The sequence below is a fragment of the Dreissena polymorpha genome, chromosome 14 (genome assembly GCF_020536995.1).
Source record: "Dreissena polymorpha isolate Duluth1 chromosome 14, UMN_Dpol_1.0, whole genome shotgun sequence".
In the NCBI taxonomy this organism is placed as follows: domain Eukaryota; kingdom Metazoa; phylum Mollusca; class Bivalvia; order Myida; family Dreissenidae; genus Dreissena; species Dreissena polymorpha.
The window spans coordinates 51736069-51753568 of record NC_068368.1 but is presented as its reverse complement, the minus strand read 5'-3'; the positions used below and the strand labels follow the sequence as shown (position 1 = coordinate 51753568).

General features: G+C 32.4%; 2 protein-coding genes across 9 annotated transcripts in view; both read left to right on the top strand.

Moving 5' to 3' along the window:
- LOC127857835 (protocadherin Fat 3-like) overlaps positions 1 to 8191 on the top strand; it is a 14063-nt gene extending 5872 nt beyond the window's left edge. For 4 of the 7 annotated variants that reach the window (XM_052394519.1, XM_052394518.1, XM_052394516.1 and 1 more), the window contains exons 3-10: positions 1 to 118; positions 1309 to 1436; positions 1820 to 1888; positions 2376 to 2540; positions 4132 to 4257; positions 6109 to 6261; positions 6405 to 6516; positions 6715 to 8191. The exon at positions 1 to 118 is cut by the window's left edge and continues 138 nt beyond it. In XM_052394519.1, the coding sequence (XP_052250479.1) occupies positions 1 to 118; positions 1309 to 1436; positions 1820 to 1888; positions 2376 to 2540; positions 4132 to 4257; positions 6109 to 6261; positions 6405 to 6516; positions 6715 to 6793 (950 nt within the window). In that variant the 3' untranslated portion in view covers positions 6794 to 8191. Of the gene's footprint in view, positions 119 to 1308; positions 1437 to 1819; positions 1889 to 2375; positions 2541 to 4131; positions 4258 to 6108; positions 6262 to 6404; positions 6536 to 6714 lie in introns of all 7 variants that reach the window. The other 3 variants (XM_052394521.1, XM_052394523.1, XM_052394517.1) reach the window with 2 other exon arrangements.
- Positions 8192 to 14609: 6418 nt separating this feature from the next.
- Positions 14610 to 17500, top strand: part of LOC127857940 (protocadherin-15-like) — a 22580-nt gene continuing 19689 nt past the window's right edge. The window contains exons 1-2 of one of the 2 annotated variants that reach the window (XM_052394712.1): positions 14610 to 14627; positions 15725 to 15816. The gene's annotated coding sequence lies outside the window, so the exon portion shown is untranslated. Of the gene's footprint in view, positions 14628 to 15724; positions 15817 to 16791; positions 16883 to 17500 lie in introns of those variants that run through there. The other variant, XM_052394713.1, reaches the window with a different exon arrangement.

Here is a 17500-nt window from a genome sequence, read left to right as displayed (position 1 = left end):
AGACGCAGAAACCACCCCTGCCTTCATTTCAGTTGGTAAAAGGGTCATATAATTGGAATTTGACGACGCCGGCAATGATAGATCGAGAAACGACACCTCAGTTTACTTTTGAGTTCAGGTAAGTACATAACACGTTCTGGCGTTTTTGTTTATAATAGATTGTGTTGTGTGGTTAAACATTCTGCTTGACATTTTATCCATCATTGTCAGCAAACTATTAAAAGGAGGCTGCATGTTTATATCCTTTTAGTTTTACATTTCTTATACCAGTTTTTAATGCCAATGGTTTTAATTTTGATATTCGTTCCTATTCCGATTTGCAAGAACAGTAAAGAAATAACGATCATGTGCAATAAGTGTTTATTGATTTATTTGGGTTATTATAATGTTAAAAAAGTTGTGTTGTTGTTTTTTTATTGTTTTTATTTTACAATCGAATATAACAGTATTTTTATTCTTTGTGGGCACCGAATGCAATCACAAAGAAAAGACTCAGCCAAAACCAAATTTATTCGTAAAACGTATATTAAACATGAGTGACCAATTGGATTTTATCCGTATATTTCTTTGTGACGTATTAAGATTTCCAAACATGTGAAATGATTAATGTGTAAGCTTATATATCTTTCGTTAATAAAACCATGTTTGTTTCTGTTGTCAAAGCAGACGAATGTATAATGTAATTTATCAATCAATTAACACAAAGATTTAAGTTAATTAAATAAAAAACATGCAAACGAGAGATAAATTATAAACCTATTATTTTAATGTCGATTGCATCAGAAGCCTTGAGCGTATTGAGACAGTATTATGTCTGTTGCATTAGAAAGCCAGTTTATGGATTCCGTAAAATATGTTGAGAGCCCGCCATGGTTTTGCGTTAGAAGTCACGACCTTTCGTTGCAAGCCGGTAACCATATTCACCATATTCTTGCGGCCCTATTTAATATAAACAAAGTATCTAAGGCTAAATAAATGAAAAAAAAACGATTTTGCGTCAAACAAATCTCTTAATATCCATGCGGATATTTGCTGTAGAAATCATTTTAACATCATGTTAGTTCGGACTAGTGTTATAATTGGAATGGGTTCAGACGTTCACCCTTGCTACATGTATATTGTATAAAAATAAAACGAAAGATGGAAAACAAAGCATTATATTTGATTAATAATTCATGTTCATTAAACGGCTTTAAAGTTAAAAACAGTGTATTTACTTACTTGATCACGTTGGTTTTACATCGTATTTTTCTGTTTGACCAATATGTGTGATATCAAAAGAAGCGGCATCTCATTTACAAATAATAGTGCTACAGACGGATCGCTTAGTGAACTGAGTGTTCCGCTGACGTTGGACATAGAAGACGAAAACGACAACACCCCTCAGTTTATAAACAGTATATACACAGGGACTATTTATAATACAGCAAAAGCAGGTGTGTTAATTCAGTTACTATCTTAAAAGTGAGTGTCCGTTCTTTCTCATATATGTGTTTTCCTGTTATTTTTGTCTATTGTATTATAATTAACGTTAAAATAAATATCAATTTCCCAAGTGGTGTTGTAAAAATAGGAAGACAAAAATAACATTAATATTCAGTGTGTTGATCAACACAAGTTACATTTACACGTTTTGAAAAATTTATTATACGTACAATGTTTAATTGTAATTATGTTGCCAGATATTAGTTTGCTCAATAGTTTATGCACCTTATGGTCTTTACAAACAACTTAATAATGGTAGATTGCAAAACTACAATAAGAAGTCGGATTAAGAGTGATGACGCTGCATTACATTCATAACAAATCTTACTTGCAGGAGATTACATGTTAACGATACAAGCAACCGATGAAGATCTAAATCCGAATATCACATATTTTATAACTGGTAAGAAAGACACAGTATAAATTTACGCGTTGTGTACGTATTTTACTGACTTATGCCAGTGCCTGCTTAGCACGAATCGATTGGACCAATAAGTCATAAGAAATCGCAATGGATCTCGATGTGTGTTCTTATACGAAAGCAGACTTATTTTAGGAATACACTGGTCGTGCTTTCAACGAAAATTGATTTCAATATAATCACTTCTTAATAAGGACAACTTGTTGTGTTGCATTACTTGACTGTGCTTTCTATGTTAATACTTTGTAAGTCAATCCTAAACGGAAAGTGGAAAACTATATAGCATTACTTTATGTTGGGAGTATACAGGTAAACCCTACTTCCATACAAAGACCTAAGCAAACTCGTTTATCCGCCTTAGAACAATATAAAATTAGTATTCACTCGCTGCCTATATTTGAAAAAAGCCTCTGGTATATGAGTATTATCAAGGTTTATACTAATTGAGTTGTTTAATTTATCTATTGAGGTGGAGATATTGGGAACACGTTTTCGTTAGACCAATACACAGGCCAGCTGACATTGACAAGGCCTGGTAACCTCAACCCGGTTACGACGCCCACTTATACCCTTACAGTTCAGGCCAGTGATGGTAAAACGTTTAACACAACCACTGTGACTGTACACGTCGTAGGTATGCAACAAGATTATTCTGCTTGTAGAAAAGTAGTAATGGTTTAGACTTATAAAGCTCATATAAATTCACGTTTTTTTCTTCTTTTAAAATTAAGTTTGTACAGAATGAAATCAATGTGTCAAAACATGGTTTTAAATGATGTGCATATGGTTTTTTTTAGATTTTATCTAGTTTACCATTGGATGTCATAACGAACGTATATATCCGGTGTACATTTTATCCGCTCATGTTTTCGAATCTTCGATATCGGAGTAAATAAAGAATATATATGTTTTATTGTATAAGATTCATTGCTAAATATGTAAAGTGTAGTTTAAATATATGTGTCAATTATATGTGTCATTACTCATAGCTTGTGGTGATCGGTGCGGTCCATTGACCGCTAATAACGGAACATGCATTCGAAATCATTTCTGCTATACATGCCTGTTTGTTAAGATAAAGAGACGTGTTCATAAATGTGAGTATGGGACTTGACCACATGTAAACAAAATCCCCATTGCAACAACAAATATTTCACGTCATCGACATGTTTGCACAAGAACATGTGTGCACATATATTACTTGTCATGTATATAATCATTTGTAAACATTCGTAAGGGGAAGATTTTTAGAGTTATTTCACATAGTTATACTCATGCAAATGAGTATATAGAGAATACTAGGTCGGTGCTGACTAAAGTGAAGTTTATTTTGCGAGGCTTAGAAAATCTGCACCACGAACCTTGGCGAGTGGTTAAGATTTTCGGGCCGAGCAAACATAAACTTAGCTTTATTCGGCACCGACCTAGTATTCGATTTATCCCATCAATTTTCTTAGTCGTCAATTATTTCTTAAAAAATAAAATAGGAAATTAGAACCACCGGTACACGGAAAATCCCAATTTTTTTTAAGCAAACATTGTTTTATTATTTTATTCGTCCCGAGCCTAATGCATTACAAAATCATCAGTAACTAACCTGTTTTATATTTATCATACTTCTACGTCCCCGATTTGTAAGGAAAAAATACTAAAAAATCTGCAGCTTTAGCGGGAAAGAATATGACTTTTGTCGTTTGACGTGCTAATAATGACGTCATGAGTACGCGCACTTAATATTTGTAAACAATGGTTTTCGCTGTTTGTGTTGCATTTAGTGTTTAAAATATATTACATCTTGGTATCAAATTGTTTGTTTTGTTGAATCTGATTCGATTTTTACTAAAATTATTACTTTAAAGTTGATTCCGAGTAATATGACTATGAGAGCCGCCGCGCGTGACAGCTCTTTTTCAGCATTGCCGAAATAAAGGAAAATATATGCCACAGTGGTTTATTTCGACAATCCACGTCTGATGATGGGATAATTGTTTATGAAAGTTAAATGTGCATGTTTTTAATCTAGCTGCTTTTTAACTTTGGGAGTAATATTCAGTCTCAAATGCGTATACTTTATCGTTAGTCGTCGAGAACTGCTACGAAACAATAAGTTAATGTTATCATATTAAATTCGCAAGTTGTCTATAACGACAGCATATGCTACCCTTAAAATAAGTACTGTTTATAGTTGACTAAATATAGGGAAGGCATAAAGTTATTTATTTCAGCGGATCCCTGTTCCTCTAACCCGTGTAATAACGGCGGGGCGTGTGCAGTCAATGGGATGGCGTTCACATGCAGCTGTACAACAGGTTTCCATGGATCAACTTGCAATGAAACCGGCCCGACTACAAGTAAATTACAAAGTGACTTATGTTATACATTTCGCATTGAACGGATATAATATAGACCATTTCATGTACTACTTGAATGGTTTCATGTATATTTATCGAATTCGCCTAAACGTTATAGTATCTTATTTTCATTTGATTTTTTTTAACATTTCAGATATAATGATTAGTAAAACATAATGTCTGCCCCGGGTTCGTTTAGTCCAATATATATATAGTTTCCTTTAATACAATAATCTAAAGACCAATAATAAGTAAATATGAACTCAAAAAATTCACTAAAGTACCAAATATAAGCATTCTTGAACAACAAGTATATTACGTTAATACTGGTATGTTTATACTAGCAGCTAAAAGGAAGTATAATTATGTAGATTTTCGTCATTCTTTTGCAGTGGACAACAAAGATTACAGCATAAATGCTAAATGCAATAGAAAAACTGATTGTTGTTCTTACTAGTGTCACTGTCAATTTAATCAGCTCTCAACTGAATCCTTTCTTGTGAATATGACGATGGTAACGACAGTTGACCGAGAACTCTCTCAGATTTCATTTCGAGTGTGGCTATTTATCCATTATTTATTAATTAAGTGTTATACGAATTCGGTTTCCAATAAAATATACATACTTTAAAAAAAGTAGTTCAAGGTAAGAAACCATATCAGTTTTTTTGGGCTGTCGCTATCGTTAAGGATTTTTCATCACTAGGAAACTTTCACAAACATATTCTGTGTTCTTAGTAAGACATTTTATTCAAACTTCGTTGTCAATACCAAACAAGTCAACCATAAAAAGAGATACAAACAATTCAAAGATGTAGACATGATTTTGTTGATTTTAAAAGATGTTGGACAAACATGAACACGCCCTTTTTCCGATGTGTTATAATTGCATCGTATGGACACTGTCTGGTATGATAATGCCATAAATATTAAATATTTTTAGAAACAAACATTATTAGAAATCACATCTGGCCTACTGACAGCACAACTGCAGCCTAGTCCGGGTGTTGATTTATGGCATAAATAAGTATGATGTTTTAAAATAAATGAATTTCATTCGATATTCACTTTTAAATTATAAAGGCACTGTGTAACTGAGTTTTTTCATACTGCATAACGAAGTCTCTTTTTAGATGCATTTCGATGATAAGCGTTTGAACTCTATGGTTCAACTGTCTAAAACTTTGTAAACGAGAAGGAATTAAGTGAACATTTATTTTTTACTTCATTTCATCCTGCCTCATTGAGTTTGTGTTGTTGTTGTTTTGGTGCATATTGAATCAATAAGTAATGAAAGTTGTAATTGAATCGAATTAAAAAAAAATATCGTGCATTGCTTGTTAAGTATTTAACACTGCTGCGGGGTTGATGTATATAAAAACGTACGGGCGTTATGTATTATGATGAAAATGTGAGATTCGATGCGTATTTCAACCGCTTTTAACCACCATGCCTTGTTTTGACCGTTCAAAGGCGTTGACTACAGTTGTTTTTTATGATAAATGTTGTGATGTCTGTATTGTCGCCACATGTATTAAAATACTCGTTGTTGTTATTAATAATTTATCCTATAATAATGCTTATGTAGTTTCTATCCCTATACATTATGAGTACACGAACACACTGTACGTTCGCTACCTACTGCGTTTTATCTGCCCTTCATTAAGTGATACACTATGATGTATGGTCAACGCATGAAACGATTGATGTTATAATCAGATGCAATTCCAAAGAGAAAACGTCACTGCAGAACAGGACGAAATTATCGTTTTAAATCGGTTTAATATGTTATATTAAAGTAAACGGTGTATTATTTACCCACAGTGTGATGACTCAATTTTATGATTTCAGGCGATCCTTGCGTCTCTAAACCGTGTACAAACGGTTGTACGTGTGCGGTTTCTGGACCTTCGTTTAGTTGTCTGTGTGTGTCTGGTACGATGGGAAATACGTGCTCTCCAATCGTCACAACGGCAGCCGCCCAGAATGAAACACTAGATCAAGGTCGATACCACAATACAATGCAACATTTTACATGATGTTGCACAATACATAGTATTTTCTTCGTGAGTTGTTATATTAAATACAGTACACCTCAAAGCAAACACAATTGGTAATATGAATATAGCTTTTCTTTCGTGTTTCAGAAAACAAGGCTGAGAGTTCAAGCAATTTACTAGCAGTTTACATCGTCGTCCCGATGCTGATGCTTTCGATAATTGTTGTCGCAGCGATTGTCATGTATAAAAATAAAAAGAGGTGGTTAAAAGTTTACAAAGTAATGAAATGTTCGTACTTATTTGTTTGCAAATGTTTAACTATACGAATAGTTTCTGCTTACTTAATTAAAAAAAGCGCCGCGCATTAAGTTTCGGTTTTATACGATCTAATACGAATTAAGCTAACTATTATTACATTTGGGACTATCTATTTATTCGTAAGTATAATTTATTTCAGACAAAAGATAGCTGATGGCAATGCGCAAGAAGGTCCAGGCAACAAATGGTTTGACGGTAGCCTAGAAATAAACTTGTAGCATATAAGACACTATGGACCACAAGGTCATCTTGTCATTTAATAAGCGTTTAACATTTCTTGGTTAAATGAAGCGGCCTTAAATTAATTTATCTCTTAAACTGTAGTTCGCGGTTGTAGTCTTATATATTCTGTGTGCATTATATCGTCCTTCTTCCTTGAAGAACAAATCCGTCTATATCTTAATGTGTATTGTTATTGGAAAATAGCAAGTGCAATTGTTTACTTACACTTGTTGACAGATGGCGAGTTCTCAAAGTCAAATATTTTCTAACGTTCACTGAATAGACAAATACGGCGCATCTTGGAGCGAAATATCATTAACATCCTTAAATTTATGCAAGGCGAATTATCGTTTTGTCACATTAATGTGGGAATAATGGAACTGAATTGATAACAATTAAACATAAAAAGTAGGCTACTTGAAAACTGTTATAAATGTTGCTAACAGCTCTTCGATCACGTTTTCTATGTAAACCTCATTGTAAGCAAGAATTTCCAAGTGGTTTTGGTTTTAGCATGTGGATGCATATGTATCGGCCTGAACCCCAGTTTTTGCTTATAGTATTGTTTCCTTTATTGTATATTGCGCTCATGGTATCATACTTAATCATAAATAATTCTATAGTGCATGAAGATGGGCCTTTCTTTAAAATGAACCCAAACCTTGATACAATTTGAAATTGTATTTATTAACAGTGTAATAACACTGTCATATTGTTATTATACAATGTCAACTAAATAGTTTGCTTACATTTTGTTATTCATGTATAATTATACCTTAAGTTTCACCTGTGAAATGTGGATTCATCAAATGTATTTGTGTATTATTATATATACTGTTTACTCTTTCGAATTGCATTTTATAAAATACTTATCGTTATCGTAAGTATTACGGTTCTTTATAAATAACCGATCAGGTGGGTCCGACTTTGATGACATCTTTTCACTCGTCTTGCAATAAGTTTAAGTGAATTTACCCCATATGGTAAGTGTAGCTGTTAACTAAATTTGTATCGCGTTTAAATAATTCCTTTAATGCATAATATACAAACCCGTATTTACATAGATCTATTTCATAAGTCATTTATTTACTTAGTCTAACTTTCACTTCCTACTTTGAAGTATATGTTAAGAAACACGATAGTATTATCGTAAGTTGTTTTTCTGATTAAATGTATGTATCATTCAACATCAACATATTTTTTAACAAAACCAATATCCATTCTTTGATATGATAGAAAACAAGCGCGTGTGCATTTATGGACAACTTGTATTTCTCATTCTTTGTCTTAGCTGTGTCTCTGTTCGTGTCTTTTTTTTTAAACATCCAACGAAGTAATTTGTTTACTGATTGTGTATTTATTTGAATGTATTTGTCATAAACAAAATAAAAACATGTAAGTGTTGATGTCGTATCATAATGAATCTCAAGAAGCTTTATTACCGACAAATAACAGGTAGACCCGGAAATAATGCGCGATGTATTGTTCAAATATATGGTTACGTCACCTCAGTACAATCATTCTACGCTTTTGTTAAAGAGTCTGACTGTGTAAACAATACAACAGTTAACATGTTAAGTTGACAACTATCGATTTACAACCATACATAGTTATTTAAAAGACATAGGTGTTGATTTTGGTTAAGAAATAAACCATTCGTTAATTGAACAGTTTTTGTTGACAAATACATTGGATTAGTATTTGTTCCTCAACCGTTTTTCTATAATTCCAAATATCTTCTTGAATTCAATGCTTTAAATCATATTGCACTTCGAGCTCTGTTCTAAACGGAAGAATATACAGCTTTGTTCTAAACGGAAGAATATACATTGGCCAATGACATCTCTGTGGTGATCTTAGAAACAGCTCCCTATGCAAGCATACTCAATTAATAATCGTGTCATTGTAATACATTTTCTAAGTTGTTTAACAGTATAGATACATTCATCCTGGGGTAAATTTAATTTCAAGTTAACTAAGTAAAGGATTATTATTGTCATTACTTTTATTATTTATTTTCGAAAAGTTGCACAAAATAAACAAACAAAGAACAATTAAAAAAATGGAGTCACAACCTTGGAACGATCAATGAAAGGCATAAAATTAAGGGTTTACAACAGGATTGAATGTTTGGGCAATCGGTCACTTGCCTTAAATAAAGGACCAAATAATTGTTTATATTAAGAATTCAATACTGCTCCAGCAGCTGGAGTTTCACTTCTTTATTTTAAAGTATAAACAAAGAGGTTTTATTTACATTTGCTGTTTGATCGGAAGAAGTTTATTGAACGTACAAGTTTTTTTTAAATTGTAATCAGTTCAGCATATACGTATGTGATGGCATATTTTTTTTATTGAAACGAACTATAGAAAGAGTCGGTTTCATTCATTGATGCATGCATTTGAAACTGCACTCAACCCAAAAAACAATGCAATTATAAACAAATTAATATCCGGACAAGATGCATACCTTTCTTTTAATAATTGTGTTTATTTTCTACAAACTATTTAACATGCATTCCTTTGTATTTTACCGTAAGTGATCAAGTCTATATTTTGTATTTCTGAGTATTTCCTTACTTAGCATCAAATATATTTTTTAAATCATTTTAAAATGTTGAAAAGAAATTGGGTTTTTTAAATTTAATTTATTCAAGCTAGGATTTTTGAGTTAATGTTGGTTTTCATTTACATCAAAGGGGTGTAAATTTACGGTCTATTAAATGTTTCACTCGCGAACGAGCCCTTTAAAATTAAATAAATTGCGAACACTTGATTACGGTATATATTATAAACAATAAACTTCGGGATAATACACAATAAATACCATGCAATATTACGATTAAACCTATAGAACAATTCTGTATTTAACTATTTATGAATTAAAAAAAAATGATGATATGTGATTGTATATCCGAATCGACATTCAACGCCTGTGTGCAATCAGTGTGCATTAAATGAAGTGTACCTGGTTTTGAATGCTTCATCAGTTTAGGTATTCTATACTCTTAGCGGGCTTTATGTATTTCTTTAAAAGTGACAGAGTCATTGACAAGTGGCATTATTATTAAAACGTGACCTTATATATATTTATTTATTTATTTTTGTATTGATTTGTATTCATTTACTTACATATATGTATATATTTATACTCGTTACGTGATACAGCTTGATAAATGTGAACAATAAACCAGTGCTTTTAAACTTACATTATTTAACATATATGTATATGTATTTGTAAAGCAGAGTAATTGCATGATATATCGACAGTATTTGTGTAATGGAAGGTTTGGGATGATCTAAAACACCACACATATAACATTTCTACCTGAAACAGTCGATATATATAGGGCAGCGATAAAACTTTCCGAATTATTTACACGTGATAACGTTGAATGCAACGTTGTATAAATTCACAGTATTGGGTCATTTAAATTATCGCTCCATCACTGCTTTGTTTGCATACACTTTATTTAAAATCCGATTCATGCTATATGTTGAGTTGCATATGCCACGTATTATGATGTTGTTGTTTTTGCGTGCTTTATACACACAGGTAATGATAATTTAGGTGTTTGCAAGAACCAACGTTTATCGATAGATAAATACTAAAGTGTATGCAGTGCTTGCTTATTTCTGATCAACAAGTTTGTGTCAACATTCGGATAACAAATCAATGTTTTTGTAAAATATTTTAAAGAGGCTATCTATAAGGAGTAAGCGTATACCGGAGATGCTACTAAATAATCGGAAATAGTTATAATTTGAAACAGTGACAGCGGCTATCTTATCGCACACTTTACATTGCATTAAATCGATACGAAAACCAAATACCTTAAAATTTCCAATTTTGTATCCAAAGGACATTTACGAGATGAGTCGACGTATCGTTTGAACAAGTGTTCGAGCTGTATTCCTTTATGATTGTGCAACAATTATGTAGTGCTCACAATTTTTCATTTCTATCTTATTATAAAAAATACGAATCTTATAGCGACTAAGTATGTTTTCGAAGATGGGGCCTATTTCGGTAAATGCCGATTTATCATCACACAAATGTTCTGTGCAAATGAAAATGATATGCTTAAGCTTGTGCGGTCGAGAGTGTAAACAATGGTTTTATTTAGTGACCTGAACGTTTACAGTTTAATTTCGATGTCGGCCGCAATATTTTCAGAGCATACGTTTTATGACGATTTTGCCACAAGTGTTGCTGTAAAAATAGCCAAACGTAATATTTTGACGACGGTCTACGCACGGTATCATATGTGGTTACCAGAGCTCGAAATGGTTGTGCCAGTGAGCCAAACACATGCTGATACAGGATTGTTGAAGGGACATACTGCATGTTTTATTATGTGTATTGTGATAGTCGCATACAATCTTCTAAATGCAAACACTGTACATTGACAAGAGAAATATGTGAACAGTCTACGTAATAATTAAATGATTGATTGACTTATGTCGGGTAAACATAATCATCCTTGTATATGTAATGATAAGAACACGGATTTCTATCTTAATACAATTTCTGAGGTTTGCTTTATCAATATAACGCACACGAAATAAACAAACCATTGTATTTGATGAAAAGGAATGTGAATCTTATCGTGTTTGATAACTATTACAAGGTACATTTAAGTGGGAGTATACGCCGTCATCAAATTAATTTTACATACGGTGTCATCAAATAAACTTAACATTGTGCCATTCATGGACGTGTTTACCTGTTTAACGTAGCGCTTCCCTACTACGCTACTTAATACATAACATCTCAATATTGACGGTTAAATAAATATAAACCTTCGATAATTCACAGGTATCAATAAAAGTGTCAAGTAGCTTTGTAAGCCGATAAGATACTATGATAAACCTCATTCTAAGATAGTGTATATTTGTTCTGTTAAATATATTTATCATACAGATTGCGCCTGTCACGGCACGTCAGATAATGGATTGCACATTTTTCAAAATAAATGAACAAGTAGTATAATCTCCCTTCAAAGTATAACATGGTTTCATTAACTTTCATCATGGTCCAGATCATAGTACTGCATATAAGGGTGAAATTGTAATACAGGGTTTAAAATCACAACCCACAAACAGTCCACATATAATTCTTGTTACATAAGCATTTAAATATGATCTGCGTAATTATGAATTCGCTTTTATTCCACACAATCTACGGTGACATTTGTGTATGATATTGTAAACAATAAAGTGAGTATGTAAATCATTAACAATTAACGTTGTTCATTGAATCGTCTTTCATTTCATAATATCTTTACATACAGCATGCGATTACGCTTTCAAATACACAGCTCATAACACAAGTTTACTACGATATTTGTTTGATCTCTTAGTTTATTAGGACTTACTTCGAAATGTATATTCGCGAATAACAAATGATTAGCGGAATAGCTTTAACACCACAGCATTCAGAAAATACGTCTTCACTACCTAAACATATATTTGTTCTGATTTCTGGCGCATTAAATCATTTAATCGGGTGCTCGCGATACAGGTTAGGTATTTCAGTTTGGCGTTTTTTCGGCGAGTTAACTTAATTAAAAATACTTAAAGGATAAAAAGCTGCTTGTTTAATCACGAAATTATTCGATGCCGTTAATATATTCATGTATAAACACCCACATGATTTAAATACGTGTTGATATATTTTTGTTACCTACAAATCATATGTGTCATAAGGTATCGTGAGGAAACAGAAATACTGAGCATGTACCATGCTCTAAAATAGCCATTATATGCATCTTTTGGCGATGTAAAACCTGCACATTATAAACCGTTACATAGCGAAATGATTTAATAATTTGGAGATTTATGTTGTTGTCATTTTATTTTGTGAAACTACGAGGATTGCTTATATTAAGTAAACAATGCATTCTTCAATGTATGAGAACGGATGGCCGAGTGGTCTAAGGGGTAGACTTTTTCTTCAGGACTCCTTGGTCAGTGGTTTCGAGCCCTCTTGGAGGTTACTTTTTTTTAATTGTATTCTTGTTTTTTTACTGGAGCTTTTTAGATCCATTGTTTACATTTATCAATATTATGCATTTAATGACAAACTTCCAATCATGCCAAAATCTGTGAAAAGGCCCCTTAAGCACCTTCTTGTTGTGTTTGGTTATATCATTTTACCTTGGAGGCTTACCAGCCTCAATAACAAAACAAACGATGATAACATTCACATCCAATCCAAAAATGTTAAAATACATACCATTTCATAAGATTTCACTTGCCTATATGAAAACAAATAAACAAAACACTACAACGTGTCGGACAGATAGCTTCACCTATATTCAAAGGCATTGTAAAATGACCAACAATGCGTTTCAACGAATGTCAGTTCCAGAACGAGAGGTTAAACCCCTATATTTCGGCAATAAGTTATTTTTTAGAGATTAAACCGCGTCAGGATAATACAATTATCTTGAGTGTTTTCTTTTTACATTTTACTTAACGCATGAGCGCATTTTGTGTATTATAAGAGCAAATGATGTGTGTATATCCAATTATACATCCAATAAGTTTTATTAACGAATGATGATATGGTTTTTTATATGAACGAATTGTGAATAAACAACGATACACACAATATGAAAATCAAACTTTTCATTTAAATTATTTTTATCGATTCAGCACCAGTCGAAAACAAAACAGTTTCTGTTTGTAATATAAAGTACGCGCAGTATTAACATTTCATAATTATTATAAAAACCAAATGCCTCAAATAAAATCTAAAGGATGGTGAATTTCATACTGTTTTTGTACCAGGATTATCAAGTTTATTATCGTCCGCCATCAGTCGAAACATTGGTAAAACATGTCAATATCTCGTGTTATGTGCATGGTATAGATTGAGTAGATTTTGCAAATAAGCAATACATATTTGAATTTTTGAACTTAACATTCGTTAAGTTCCATATGATGTACCAAGTCATACAAACCTTAAAATTTATTTTGAAATATTGATTTTCATGTCCAGCGTGTAATGCATTTCTCTATTTTACACTTGCTTACAATGGGATATTGGACATAAGAAAAACGGGATATACATGAAGTTTATTTCATATTATTTCCAAAAAAAAGGTTATTTCCTGCTGATGCTCATGCAGATATGATGAATCTTCTCTTTATTTGTCAACGTAACATTTTGATGTTATTTAGACTTCGTTTTCTATTTCTATCGAGGACCAGTGCGATCAACAACACAGATGATACCAGCGAACGCCGAGCTCAAAAGCAATAATGTCGGATTATAAACTAGCATCGCAGCTAGTTTCGCTCTTTGCCGGTAGATGTCCCAGGACAATTATAACACGGCGTTCTGAAAACTACTCCCTGATGCGACATCCTCAACTGCTTGACTAAACGTGATACGATCCACAGTCACATAAAATAATCTCCCAAGAGTTTCAAAATCGCGGAAAGAATTGAATGTCGATCACATGCAGAAAGGACTTATGATTATGCATGCGTTGCAATGCATTCGAGCCTCTATTAATATCTTCGAAGACATAAGCATATCTCGGACTATAGGAAGGAATTATAACTCAACTAAAACAGTATAATCATTAAATTTCTCCCTTATTGAGTAATTGATCTTATTCACTGTACTTTTTTCGACAACTGTCGATAATGTATCGTAAAGTGTACGATATTAAATAGTTAACAGTCGATTTTAATGTTTGCGACGAAATATTCAACATACTCAAACAATCAAGTCTATGTCACTCTTCATTAGTTTGGTGTTTATAAATATCATGAGCGATCTTTATCAGAGATCATTGAGGATAATATACCCTAGAGGTAAGTCGAGTATCGCGATGACAATTCTTTAGCTCCCGCAAACTTAAGGTTATATAAGGCCTTATCAAATTTGTATTATTATAATTTACGTAAAGATACTCATTTAAATTGTAATTGATTAAACGGAAGAATTTAAATAAATTTAAGGTTATGTCAGACGTTCTTAAAAAAGGCATGGGCAAAGCTAAAATATTTCTCGATTTCCGCAATCGAAACTTAGTCTTGAACATTATACATAAACAATATTTGGAAAACTCATATATCGAGTATATTTCATGAATATTTTAATATGCATCGTGTTTTGTGGGCTTTCTTTTGATTCATGCACATTTGTAATTTTCAAGTTTTATTTAATAGGAATATCAGGAAATTAAACGGTGATATTTAAATCGTTTAAACCCATCAATTGTAAGAAAAATGATTTATTGAAATGAGTGCAAAAGTAACTTGAACACATGTTCAAATATTGTTTTCTAACTTTGTACTGCACTTTTACGTCAATTAAGCTACGATATTTAAATAGTGCATGCACATACGAGATATGGTTTGGTACTTATATTTAAATTATATTTCTCATATAATTTTCTATTAATTAAGTTGTTGTTTATTTTCCGACAAACTCATATATTTCAGATATTCGATTTTAACATGACATGTTTGGATTGTAATTGTAAAATTCTATATACACATATTGTACTTATCGAATATGCCAAAAGCAGGTGAAAACTCGCTAGTCTGAACTGAAAAGGCTTTATTACCTAATGGTTATATGATAAGATATTTGATAATTCGGTTGAACAAATTTCGTAAAATAGCAGACTTTGGAACTTGTGTTAATTGATTCGTTTAAAAGGTTGTTCGATCTGATTTCATCTAACAATTGTCCTATGTATAAGATTGCAAGGCTTTTTGTTAATGAATAAATCAACTTAATGTTAACTATAGAAGAAAGAGCGGAGCTTAAATACTAAGATATCATATTAAATCTCACAATATCGCACGATATGTTTTACAAAGAACCTACGCATACAATATTTCAATGATGCAATTTACACTACTATGAACTTTAATAGACACTTTTTTTGCCCCAATACCAGTACGAAGAACAATACCAGTACGAAGAAGGAGGTTGTGGCTATATCGGAATATGCTTTACCGTCTGTCAGATCCTCGTCCAGTAAAACCATCGGTATGTACCGTTAACTTATAAAGTGCGATGTCCTGTTTGAAAGATTCACAACACTACTATATTTAATGTCAACGTCTTATTTGTAGGTTAACATCATAAACGGGTTGTACGGTACGTAAGGTCTCCAATCATTTATTAGAAATGTCTTGATACACATGTTAAAATATATGTATATTCGGTGGTGTTTCGTGCACACGCTGTCACTTACCAACGTTAATATAAGCTTTCGATGCTTCTTAGAATATTGTAAATATTGTATTTGTAATTGTTACGTGTTTATGTTATAAATCTCCAATTCATTCAACATGTTTAGTTGTGCAAATACTCTGTACGCATATATATATCTGGCCAAAGCGGGCGTTAACTGCGATGATTTCTTTCCTTTGTATTAAAATCACCATGGACGTCCATATGGAGCAATTTGATTGGCTGGCTAGCTCGTGGCCACGAGTTAGTGAAGTCGTTCCTTCGAGATAGCTAAAATTCTCTCCACTCTTGTGTAATGCACCCTTCCTTTATTTACTGCACCGATCTTTTTTTTTTAATTTCACTCCACTTTTATTTAGTTGTGCACTCCTCTTTTTTATTTCTCGTGGCCTCGACTAAGTAACTCGTGGCCACGACATAGCTTACTCGTGGCCTTGAGGAGTGCAATTAAAAAAGAGGAGTGAATGTCACCTATATTCTTAAATACGACCTATCCGCTGTAATCATGTAATGCATGGCAACAAGTTATTAAAAAAGTCGAAAAAACATCATGATATATTTAATAACGAGACATTTGCTGATGACAAAATAAACCACTTAAATACTTTTAAATTCATGTTTGCAAAGCAAATTTCGAAATGCGTTTAACATTTTCAAGCTCGATTAATATCAAGGGATATTAATCACATTTAGTGATTAAGTGTTTTAATAGGCGCTTTTCTTCTTTATCTACTGTTTACCGAATTTATCATTTAAGTCTTTGCTATATGCACATCTATCACTTCATAGCGAACATATCGTGTTTCATCCAATACGAATGCCATTGATCGGGTATTCAAACACGGATTGTCCGAATTGAGTAAGTTGAAATACAATATTGTCTCTATGAAGCTTTTTTCCTTGCAATGCTTATATGCTTATACACGAAAATTTTAACTGTTTTTCCGCATATGTATATTTTATGCCTACAATATTTGCCGTGTGACTCAAATGCTCTAAGGATTTTGTATGGCATAAACAACATAATAATTATCAAATTGATTATATCAATATTTGACAATCATATAAATATCACAAATAATGTGATATATGTAGAATACTGTATCTCATTTTAAGTTTTTGTAAATATTGGAAACATAACCTCTGGAAACAACATGTGGGGAAACATTTTGTTTACTACTGCATCTCGTTTCAATGAACATGACCAACAGCCTTTGCAATACAGCACAATATATGTATCAACTATTAATACAAACAATATTACAGCGTCGAACCCGACATGGGAAGTTGCTTTTTTATTATGTTTAATTTGAAGAGGACTCAATCCAATTTGTATGATATGAACAATATTTGGACCATCAAGTGATTGTACGTACCGAATATTAAAGAAGAAACCTATTTTGACGTTAAGGTTATTAACTATTTAAGCTTAACAAATCAAGTTGCTGAATATTGGACGACGCTTGCCCCACGTACA